General features: G+C 50.6%; 1 protein-coding gene across 2 annotated transcripts in view; it reads left to right on the forward strand.

Annotated features, from left to right (window-relative positions):
• LOC140390030 (unconventional myosin-VIIa-like) overlaps nt 1-12,634 on the forward strand; it is a 172,919-nt gene that overhangs the window by 144,921 nt on the left and 15,364 nt on the right. For both annotated transcript variants that reach the window (XM_072474873.1, XM_072474874.1), the window contains exon 23: nt 3,462-3,647. In XM_072474873.1, coding sequence (XP_072330974.1) covers nt 3,462-3,647 — 186 coding nt within the window. The remainder of the gene's footprint in view (nt 1-3,461; nt 3,648-12,634) is intronic.

Here is a 12,634-nt window from a genome sequence, read left to right on the forward strand (position 1 = left end):
CTGGCCCCCGTCCACAGGGGAGTGACTGGCCCCCGTCCACAGGGGAGTGACTGGCCCCCGTCCACAGGGGAGTGACTGGCCCCCGTCCACAGGGGAGTGACTGGCCCCCGTCCACAGGGGAGTGACTGGCCCCCGTCCACAGGGGAGCGACTGACCCCCGTCCACAGGGGAGTGACTGACCCCCGTCCACAGGGGAGTGACTGACCCCCGTCCACAGGGGAGTGACTGACCCCCGTCCACAGGGGAGTGACTGACCCCCGTCCACAGGGGAGTGACTGACCCCCGCCCACAGGGGAGTGACTGACCCCCGCCCACAGGGGAGTGACTGACCCCCGCCCACAGGGGAGTGACTGACCCCCGTCCACAGGGGAGTGACTGACCCCCGTCCACAGGGGAGTGACTGACCCCCGTCCACAGGGGAGTGACTGATCCCCGTCCACAGGGGAGCGACTGATCCCCGTCCACAGGGGAGTGACTGGCCCCCGCCCACAGGGGAGTGACTGGCCCCCGTCCACAGGGGAGCGACTGACCCCCGTCCACAGGGGAGCGACTGACCCCCGTCCACAGGGGAGCGACTGACCCCCGTCCACAGGGGAGCGACTGACCCCCGTCCACAGGGGAGTGACTGACCCCCGTCCACAGGGAAGTGACTGACCCCCGTCCACAGGAGAGTGACTGACCCCCGTCCACAGGGGAGTGACTGACCCCCGTCCACAGGGGAGTGACTGACCCACACCCGTCCACAGGGGAGTGACTGACCCACACCCGTCCACAGGGGAGTGACTGATCCCCGTCCACAGGGGAGCGACTGATCCCCGTCCACAGGGGAGTGACTGGCCCCCGCCCACAGGGGAGTGACTGGCCCCCGTCCACAGGGGAGCGACTGACCCCCGTCCACAGGGGAGCGACTGACCCCCGTCCACAGGGGAGCGACTGACCCCCGTCCACAGGGGAGTGACTGACCCCCGTCCACAGGGGAGTGACTGACCCCCGTCCACAGGGGAGTGACTGACCCCCGTCCACAGGGGAGTGACTGACCCCCGTCCACAGGGGAGTGACTGACCCCCGTCCACAGGGGAGTGACTGACCCCCGTCCACAGGGGAGTGACTGACCCCCGTCCACAGGGGAGTGACTGACCCCCGTCCACAGGGGAGTGACTGACCCCCGTCCACAGGGGAGTGACTGACCCCCGTCCACAGGGGAGCGACTGATCCCCGTCCACAGGGGAGCGACTGACCCCCGTCCACAGGGGAGCGACTGACCCCCGTCCACAGGGGAGCGACTGACCGTCCACAGGGGAGTGACTGACCCCCGTCCACAGGGGCGTGACTGACCCCCGTCCACAGGGGAGTGACTGACCCACCCCCGTCCACAGGGGAGTGACTGACCCACCCCCGTCCACAGGGGAGTGACTGACCCACCCCCGTCCACAGGGGAGTGACTGACCCACCCCCGTCCACAGGGGAGTGACTGACCCACCCCCGTCCACAGGGGAGTGACTGACCCACCCCCGTCCACAGGGGAGTGACTGACCCACCCCCGTCCACAGGTGAGCGACTGACCGCCCCTGTCCATCGGGACTGCCGACCACTGGGGAATGAGTGGCCGGCCAATTTTGAACCATGAGTAGATAATCTTCTTTATTAATGCTGATTGAGGGAGAAATACTGACTCGTTTACCAGCGCGAACTGTCGTACTCTTTTACAAATGGGAGCCATGTCATCTTTCAGGCCTATTTGAGAGGGGTCAGGTCTCATCCTAAAATGGCATCTCTGAGATTGCAACAACCCTGGGCCTGTGACACAGGTGCTACCCCTGGGTCTCCCTGGCCCAGGTTATTGTTGATTTTAGTTTGAGGATCCTTCCAGGTCTACATAGCTCCGTGTGACAGAGGACGGTACATTAACTCACTGCACCACTGGGCCATCTACAGCACAGACGTGTTCAGTGACAAACACTCCCTGTCAGACCCTGGATATGGAGATGATGCTTAAGTGAGCAATGAGGGAGGCTCTTGTGTAGGTAGAGGAAGAAATTGATTGGACAGCCATGCAGCTGGCATGTGGGGAACATATCTTCCCCTCTGTTAAGTTCAAAGGGGCCACACCTAGGTAGTGGCCACGCTCATCAGAAAATCCAATCTCTATAGCCGGCCTATGCTGGGATACTTGATGCCTGCAGGGGGCAGTAGGGAGAGTATAACCTCCGTGCCCCTCAGTGCTGAGGATGGAGAGTATGTTTCCTGTACAGCATCACTATTCAAAGATTTATGCTGGGAATGTGCACCAGTGGAGAATGTCAACAAACTTGATCACCGTGCCACTGATGTTTATATTGCCACCAAGCACTCATTGCCAATGCACAATGAGCATTTTTTATTCATTTAATGGATGCAGATTTCGCTGGCCAGGCCAGCGTTTATTGCCCATCCCCAATTGTCCTTGAGATGGTGGTGGTGAGCTGCCTTCTCGAACTACAGCAGTCCATGTGGTGTAGGTACACCCACAGTGCTGTTAGGAAGGGAGTTTCAGGACTTTGACCCGGTGTAAGTGAAGGAACAGCACGGTAGCATTGTGGATAGCACAAATGCTTCACAGCTCCAGGGTCCCAGGTTCGATTCCGGCTTGGGTCACTGTCTGTGCGGAGTCTGCACATCCTCCCCGTGTGTGCGTGGGTTTCCTCCGGGTGCTCCGGTTTCCTCCCACAGTCCAAAGATGTGCAGGTTAGGTGGATTGGCCATGATAAATTGCCCTTAGTGTCCAAAATTGCCCTTAGTGTTGGGTGGGGTTACTAGGTTATGGGGATAGGGTGGAGGTGTTGACCTTGGGTAGGATGGTCTTTCCAAGAGCCGGTGCAGACTCGATGGGCCGAATGGCCTCCTTCTGCACTGTAAATTCTATGATATGTTTCAAAGTCAGGGTGATGAGGACTTGGAAGCGGAACCTCCAGGTGGTGGGGTTCCCAGGTATCTACTGATCTTGGTAGTGGTTATGGGTTTGGAACGTGCTGTCCAAGGAACCTGAGTGAGTTCCTGCAATGCATCTTGTAGATGGTACACACGGTGGCTGCTACAGGTGGTGGAGGAAGCTACTATCTGTGGATGGGGTGCCAATCAAGGGGGCTGCTTTGTCCTGGAAGAGCTTCTTGATTGGCCATGGAGCTGCACTCATCCAAGCAACTGTAGAGTATTCCATCACTCTCCTGACTTGTAGGTGGTGGACAGGTTTTGTGAATCAGGTGAGTTACTCACTGTAGGATTCCTATCCTCTGACCTATCTGAAATGATTGCTGTGACCAACAGACTGTACCTCGCCCGAGTCAGGATCTTCAGAACGGAAAAAGACCAACGGAGCTCTGTCGAGGCGTATTGTGGAGGAGTCCATTAGGTCTCGCTGATAATTAAAGACCAGCCAATTGAAAGCAAATACTTTTTGATCTTTCCCTCTTCTTTATTCCAAGGAGTTACCAAAGTATTTGCGAGGTTACCACCAGTGCACAAAGGAAGATGCCATCCAGATTGCCGCATTCCTTTACAAAGTGAAGTTCAATGACGATAAGTCCCAGTTTCTCCATATTCCCAAAATGTTGAAGGATCTGGTTCCTGAGGACATGATTCGGATGATGTCACCTGAGGAATGGAGGAAGGTAATGAAAAGTGATCTTTCATTTTATTGTTATTAGAGGGGTAATCATGGGCTCGTGAATTCTGTTGGAGGGCAGACCTCGTCATCTCGCCATGAGGAAGGGGAACAATAGGTTTAGCTCAGTTGGCTGGACACCTGGTTAGTGATGTAGAGTGAGGCCAACAGTATGGGTTCAATTCCCATACCGGCTGAGGTTATTCATGGAGGCCCTGCCTTCTTAATCTTGCCCCTTGCCTGAGGTGTGGTGATCCTCCGGTTAAATCACCACCAGTCAGCTCCTCCTCAAAAGGGGAAAGCAGCCTGTGGTCACCTGGGACTATGGAGACTTTACTTTTGCTAACACAGAGCTGCTGTTACAGGAGAAGTAACTGTTGGCATCATCCTCTTGTCCAACCCATTGTCTCATCTCAAACTACCTTTCACTGGTTGAGCATATTTTACGCCACTGTGCAATCGTTCTGATGCCAGCCTCATTCAGATTATCGCATCCCCACCATTTGCTTTGAAAAACCTGCAGTTGGAACCTGCCAGCCACACCAAGATGCCGGCACAGTAGCACAGTGGATAGCACTGTTGCTTCACAACGCCAGGGACCCGGGCTCGATTCCTGGCTTGGGCCACTGTCTGTGTGGAGTCTGCACGTTCTCCCTGTGTCTGTGTGGGTTTCCTCCGGGTGCTCCGGTTTCCTCACACAAGTGCCAAAAGACATGCTTGTTAGGTGAATTGGACGTTCTGAGTTCTCGCTCTGTGTACCCAAACAGGCACTGGAGTGTTGCGACCAGGGGATTTTCACAGTAACTTCATTGTAGTGTTAATGTAAGCCTACTTGTGACAATAATAAAGATTATTATTATTATTAAGTTGGGTCCTGGATAGAGGAGGACTACCATTGGGTGCAGACAAAATCTTTTAAGAGTATTAGACAGCTGCTGCAAGTGCATTATCAGCCTGAAGCCAGAGTTGTGCGAATACCAGAAGGCATGCAATTACAGAAAAACAATTATAAATAAACTTTCTGTTGGCTAAAGTCTTTATTCCCTGAGGCTAAACCAATGACTGCCAAGTCCAGTGTTCAGGGGGAAAAAAACATATGCAGCATCCCGTGTCTCGAGAGAGTATGATGCTGCAGTTGCACCTGACATTTTCTTTCAAACTTCAGTTTAAACTAGCTTGGCAGCCGTGTGGGAACGAGGGGGTAAAACCAGAGAGGAACACAAATTGTGCAGATGAGAATTATGGGGAAAGGCTTTGAAGAGAATTCATTCATCCTCGTCTTGTGCCAGACTTAGCCTGATCCAGTTCAAGGTGGTTCATAGGGCCCACATGATGGTAGCCCGGATGAGCAGGTTTTTTGAGGTAGGGGAGGATAGGTGCGGACGCTGTGGGGGAAGCCCGGCGAATCAGGTACATATGTTCTGGGCGTGTCCGAAGTTGAGGGATTCTGGCAGGGATTTGCGGACGTTATGTCCGAGGTCCTGGAAGGGAGTGTGACTCCGAGTCCAGAATTGCCAATATTTGGGATATCGGAAGATCCGGGGGGCGGGGGTGGAGGCTGATGTTCTGGCCTTCTTCTCCCTGGTGGCCCGGAGACGTATTTTGCTGGGATGGAGAGATTCGGAACCCCCAAAGTCAGGAGCGTGGATCAGCGGCATTGCAGGGTTTCTCAGGCTGGAAAATATTACGTTCGCCTTGAGAGGATCAATTCAGGGGTTCGCCCAGACGTGGCAGCCATTCATCGACTTCTTCAAGGAAAATTGAACGTCAACAGTAAGAGGGGGGGGGAGGAAATTGGGAGGCATGGTAGTGTAAGACAAGGACAGGGAACTTAGTACATGGGTAATTAGGAAATAGGGCGGGGACAGTAGGGGACGTTGTTTTTAGGTTTTTTTGCATGTGTCGGAATGTTAAAGTGTTAACTGTAAACTGAAAATTACAAATGCTTCAATAAAATATTTTCTAAAAAAAAGACTGAAATGAGGAGAATCTTTGGAACTCTCTTCCTGAAAAGGCGATTGGAGCAGAGGGAAATGTGGAGTTCGGAGCAGACGGGAATGTGAAGTTGAGGTTACAATCAGGTCAGCCTAGAATGGCGGAGCAGGCTCAAGGGGCAGAGTGGCCTACTCCTGCTTCTAATTTATAGGTTCGTATAAGGGTCACTGTGCCTGTACCCTAGATTGCAGTGTATAAGGCATATATGACAACCCCATTTTCTCAGCCCCAAAGATCATAATTCTGCACATACTCAGCAAATGAGTTAATCCCCTTTTCCTGTCATGACATGTTCTACTTGCATTAGTAGTATTAGCCTCCATTTTTCAGACCAGTAATGGATGTTTTTCTCACTTGTAAGTGGGCACAAGAATCAAGCAGGTGAAGTGGGTTGTGAGATTCACGGGAGTTTAAGACAAGCCCACACAGAGCAGATCCTGTGAGGCAAGTAACAAATGTGTCAACCATCCTTACCCAATCCGGCAGTTCATTTTATATTTGCTATGTAAGTCGACCCCTGTTTTTAGAGGGATATTTGGAGGTTTCAAAGGTCAACTTATACACCAACACTGAAGATATGTAAATGCACAGAGTATGGTAAATGAGGTTGATGAGCTGACAGTCCAGATAGGCACGTGGAAATACGATGATGTAACAGAGAGCTGGCTCAAGGAAGGAGTATTAAATACTCCTGGATATAAGGTGTTCAGGAAAGCTAAGGAAGAAAAGGGAGAGGGGTGGTGGCATTGATTAAAAAGAACTGCAATGCTGGAGAAAGACTATGTCCCAGAACGGTCAAGGACAGAATCTATTTAGCTAGACCTAAGGAACAAAAAAGGTCCAACCACATTATTTGGTGTAGTCTATAGGACACCAACTAGTGGGGAAATGTAGAGGAACAAATGAAATGAAATTACAGAAGTGCAAGGATTATGGAGCAGTTATCATGGGGGACTTTACTTATCCGAGCATATACTGGAATAGTAGTAATGCAAAGGGCAGAGAGAGAGACAAGATTTCCTATAGTGTGTTCAGGAGAATTTTCTACATCATTATATTTCCAGTCCAACAAGAAAGGCGGCATTCTTAGCCCTGGTTCTTGGCATGGGATCCAGTGTCATTGGGGGAACATTTAGGGGACAGTGACCATTTTATCATAAGATTAAGGTTGGTTGTAGAAAAGGACAAAGAACAATTCAGAGAAAGAATAATTAATTGGGGAGAGAGTGGGAGAGAGCCAGTTTCAATGGTGTAAGAATGGATCTGGCCTAGATAAATTGGACTCAAACATTAGCAGGCAGAACTGTAACTGAACAGTTACTGAACAGTAAAGGTTACCTTTAAAGAAGATTGTTCAGGTACAGGTAAGGTAAAAATCCAGAGCTCCCTCGATGATAAAAGGGATAGAGAGTAGGATGATGCAGAAAAAAGGGTGCATATGTCAGATATCGGGTGGATAATGCAATTGGGAATCAGGCTTGATATAGAAGATTCAGAGGGGAATTTAAAAAGGAAACCAGGGAAGCAAAGCAAGAGTATGCAAAGAGACTGGCAGCCAACGTCAAAGGGAATCCAAACATTTTCTATAGGCATATAAATAATAAAAGGGTGGTAAGAGGAGGAGTAGAGCCGATTAGGGGCCAACATGGGATTATTCATGAAGGCAGGAGGCATGGCTGAGACATTAAATGAATACTTTGCATCTGTCTTTACCAAGGAAGAAGCTGCAACCTAAGCCATGGTGAAAGAGAAAGTATTTCCGTCACTTGATGGGCTTAAATTTGATAGAGGAGGTATTGGATAGGTTGATTGTACCTAAAGTGATTAAGGGATCAGGGATTGGATGAGATGCCTCCAAGAATACGGAGGGAAGTGAGGGTGGAAATTGTAGGGGCCCTAGCTATGTTTTTCCAATTCTCCTTCAATACATGGGTAGTGTCAGAGGATTGGAGAATTGCAAATGTTATGTCATGATATTCAAACACACACATCATGATAGACACACCAACAGACAAATCAGAACACACAACACCACAACCAATGACAGAAAGATATAAAAGCACAGACACGACCCCCGGTGGTCAGTGTTAGCTGCAGAGGAGGACCAGGACAGATCTAATACCAAACACACTCAGGGAGACAGCACGTGCAGAGTATCCAGAACGAACTGTATTATAAGAGTTATAATAAAATAGAGTTGTACCACATACAACTATGTTGGCTCATCTGTGCACCAGAGCACCCAACACCACATGGTACAGGAGTGGATCGATACCTGCCGGCATACCTCAGTGTACAGAGACAACCAGCAGTGCCCAGGCAAAATGATAGAGCTCCCGGTTCCGCAGCCGCTCCAGTGCCACGGCGATCTCCACGAAAACTGGCGGCGATTCCGGCAATGGTTCGAATTGTTCCTGGTGGCAGCTGAACTCCAAGACCTGGATGATAGCGAAAAAATTGAATTTCTCCTCACCATCGCCGGTGCAAGGGCAAGAGAAATATTCACAAGGTTCAGGTTCTTCAGGAGGCAGCAAAGGTACGATTACCAGGCAGTCCTGGACAAATTCTCCAAGTACTGTGAAGAAAACGCAATCCAATCGGCAAGTAAAGGTAAGAAAAGCTGCAGTACTCACCTCGTGGCCGGGATCCCGGAGGCCGAATTCCCAGAGGCCGAAATCCCGGGCCTGAGAGAGGGCTGGGTCGAGGTCGGCGGCCATCTTGCTAAAGGTATCACGCTAGCACAGTTGCGCGAGCAGTGCGCAGAACCGGAAGTTTCGTTTGCGCATGCGCGAGATGCTGCGCATGCGCAGTCAAGAAAACGGCCATCGGTAAAGGAACAGCGATTTGAGCATGCGCAGTCGCTTCCTACGTGCTACATACCGAGCGTCAGGATGTCAGAGGCCCCAGACTGCACCAATTTAAAGGGGAAACGTCCCAAATCCAATTTAAAAGGGAAACGTCCCAAATCAAAAAAACAAAAATCTGTTGAAGCTGTAAAACAACCTTCCCTCACCTGGAATGACAGCACAGTGCCGCAAATTGACCCAGGAGATGAATTTGACCTCCGAAGAACCCTCCGACAAGCAGTTACCTACGCACAAGCCGATGATTCCGACCTCGAATACTTCGATGACGATCTTTACAGTGTTTCCGGACCTCGCGAGCCCAATGATAGCTCCGTGGTCCTATACGACTATGACTCGGACGAACCTTTCGTGTTGCACATTGGCGGCCCCCACATTGAATCCGACGCAGATGCGGATTCATTTTTCGGATTTGAGGATCTTCAATCCAGCAGATATGACGTCCCAACTTATCAGTACCGGATGATGCTGCAGCCTGACATTAACAGACAGGGAGCGCTGCAAGCACACGGAGAGCGCCCTGCTGCCACACAGAGCGTGGTCCACGTCCCGCTCAACGTTCCCGACTCTATGAAAGAAGACATGCAAGACTCCAGAGCGCAGTCCTCGCATGAACCAGAAGTGACTCCAGTGTCACAAGCCTCCACAGCAAGCTCGTGGACAGACTCCACAATTGCAGAAATGCAAGACTCCAGAGCGCAGTCCTTGCACGGACAAGAAGTGACTCCAGTGTCACAAGCCTCCACAGAGAGCTCGTGGACAGCCTCCACGATAGAAGCAACGCAAGACTCCAGAGCGCAGTCCTTGCACGAACAAGAAGTGACTCCAGTGTCACAAGCCTCGACAGAGAGCTCGTGGACAGCCTCCACGATAGAAGCAACGCAAGACTCCAGAGCGCAGTCCTTGCACGAACAAGAAGTGACTCCAGTGTCACAAGCCTCCACAGAGAGCTCGTGGACAGCCTCCACGATAGAAGCAACGCAAGACTCCAATGTGCAGTCCTTGCAGGAACAAGACCATGAGGGTCTAGCAACCTCTCCTGACCAACCAGCGGCAGATGATGCAAGTCTGCCATGCTCACGTGAACAGCAAGAAGGCTATAACAGCCTACCATGCTCCACTACACAGCAGCATGACCATGAAGGTCTCTCATGCTACAATGAAGGGCACAGCGCTGATGACTGTTCAAGCCCAACTGAAGACAAGCCAAAAGAATCGCCTCGTCCAAGCCCGAAGAAAAAAGGTTTATGCGCTGACCTTCAGGATCATTATAGCCGAACAGAGATTAATAATGCTGCACGGCCACAGAAGGATGCTGAGGATTTGCTAAAGAAATTTATTGAATGTTTAACTTGCAAGGAGCAGACTGAGAATTGCCAGTGTTTTAGTACGGATCAAAAAAATGGACAAGACATTGATCCTCAGGTAATGGAAATAACACAACCTGAATCATATCTACAGCAGGGACAAATGTCTCCCTTCAACACAACGCCGCAAAATCCCAACTTCAGAGACCAGCAGTTAGTCAGTAATGACTCTTCAAACCTTGAGGGGAACATTAATTGCATTGAACCTATACACACTCCACTGATAAATGAGCAGAACATTGGAGCAAGAATCCTGAGGACACCGACATCGAGTAGCCAGATAACGAATTTAAAGCCCACAGCAGTTTCAAGTGAACCAAGTGTGCTTTCCACTAATGGTGAAGATGCAGATAAGGTCGACCCGATTATCCATTGTACCACACTAACCCCAGTGATTAAGCAGTTATGTATGGGGAGTATAATGTGGGCAATTGAGAACAGTAAAAGAGAGACTGTGACCATGCCAGTCCCAGCAAAATCAGACCCAGAGACCATGAAGGCATGTACATTAGACAAAGATACATATGAGGTACCTGAGAAGAAAAGTGAAACGGAATGTTCTTTGGAAAATAGTACAATGTCGATAGAAACATTGGATCCTATATTCGAGACCATACATATGGGAGGATTTGGGGGTAATAAACAAGGTTCTGCAATGTCTGGGGGAAGATTTAAAATTCCAAAGAAGAAAAGCCCAAATGAAGGACAACGGCAAGACAATGACAGTCCACCGACATGGTGTGCACCACCAGATGAAAACTCTGACAATTTACCCAACCCTAGTGAACAGCAAGCTGCTAATGAGGATCTATCCACGGGATGTGAGACGAGTGACGACAGCATCCCACTTCCCATGCAAAAGGTGCAAGGTGACAGACCTCGCCTAGTGCGTACCGAGGCACTCGACGATCACGGTGGGACCACTGACGACTGCGGTGGCGGCGCACCGCTTCCACCCTCGATGGCTCGAGCCTCTCCACTGGTTGGTGCATTCCTGCATGTTCCGACTCCAGAAGTGCAGCTTCAGGGAATCTCGGCTGCCTCCAGTGAACCTGTTGGGACTCCGGACGGGGGGCATCGACGGAAGGCAGACCGGACTCCAGATGGGGAGCAGCCAAGCGCCGACTCTGATTCGCGCACGCCAGACCTTGCTCCGGACGGGCGGTGTCGCGGCCTCGGTGATGGCACGCTCAGGGTGACGGCGGATGCCACGGCGACAGGGAATGGATCGCGTGGCAGTCCCACTGGGTCGGCAGTGGCAACCAGCACCGGCGGTCCAAGATGGACACACCAATTCGCGCCATCGCCAGACGTTGATGCGAGCAACAATTCTCTCTCCAAGGCGACATGCTTCGACGTTTCTCTGCGGAGTCGCCCTTCCGGCACAGGAGGTGGCCGGAACCAGCGTGCACGGTCTCGGCCAACTTCCACATCTGGCACAGTCATCGCCTTGCATGATATTAGTGATGGTGCTACTTCGATGGCAACGACCCATCGGCTACAAGATGCCGTCCACCACAAACATAAAAAGAAAAAAGACTCCACCTTGTTCCTGGCATGCAGGGCGGATGGATTGGTGCGTAGGCGCAATCAGCGAGCTTTGCGCCGCCTTCCACGCTCGCAACTGAACCGTACGCACACGCCGGATCCTCCACTGGTTCCCAAGGATGACTTCATGGAGATGCCACGGATCATGCCCCTTCCATCGCCACCAGAACCAAACCACAGCCAAGGCACCACTAACAAAGATGTTGAATGTTATATTTGCACGAATGAAAAAACCAAGCACTGCACGAAGTACAACAAATGGTAAAGTAGAGACTTCGGCAACAGCATCACCTCCAACAGTCCAAGGTGAACCAGTGTGACCCCAAATCTCCACAGCTGAACCGGCTTGAGGACCAGCCCATTCTTGAGGCGGTCACCCATTAGACTGGACTTATAACGCTGTTCATACGTTCAAAAAGTCAAACACTTCTGTATTATAACCTGTTGTTGTTTATTGTTCCAGATATCGTCTGACCGGACCAATGTTCAAGTTTTTTTTTTCTCTCGCATCCAAGTTTTGTTATGGTACAACCTTGTTAGTGTGACGCACCCGACATCGCCCCATGTAAATAGTTACGTCATATACACACGCTGTACACAACACACACACACACTCTTAGATGCACTCACGACACAATTATATTTATAACCACGTAGGCACATATCTTTGTAAAAAGGGGGGATGTCATGATATTCAAACACACACATCATGATAGACACACCAACAGACAAATCAGAACACACAACACCACAACCAATGACAGAAAGATATAAAAGCACAGACACGACCCCCGGTGGTCAGTGTTAGCTGCAGAGGAGGACCAGGACAGATCTAATACCAAACACACTCAGGGAGACAGCACGTGCAGAGTATCCAGAACGAACTGTATTATAAGAGTTAAAATAAAATAGAGTTGTACCACATACAACTGTGTTGGCTCATCTGTGCACCAGAGCACCCAACACCACAGTTACACCCGTTCAAAAAGGGTGCAAAGATAAGCCTACCACCCAAAGGCCAATCAGTTTCATCTCTGTACAAACAAAATCAATAGTCATGTGGGACAATACAGGTTGATTAAGAGGAGCCAGCTTGGATTTATTTTTTTATTCGTTCATGGGACGTGGACATCGCAGGCTATGCCAGGATTTATTGACCATCCCTAATTGCCCTTGAGGGGCAGTTAAGAATCAACCACATTGCTGTGGGTCTGGAGTGA

This window comes from Scyliorhinus torazame, chromosome 14 (genome assembly GCF_047496885.1).
Source record: "Scyliorhinus torazame isolate Kashiwa2021f chromosome 14, sScyTor2.1, whole genome shotgun sequence".
Taxonomy (NCBI): domain Eukaryota; kingdom Metazoa; phylum Chordata; class Chondrichthyes; order Carcharhiniformes; family Scyliorhinidae; genus Scyliorhinus; species Scyliorhinus torazame.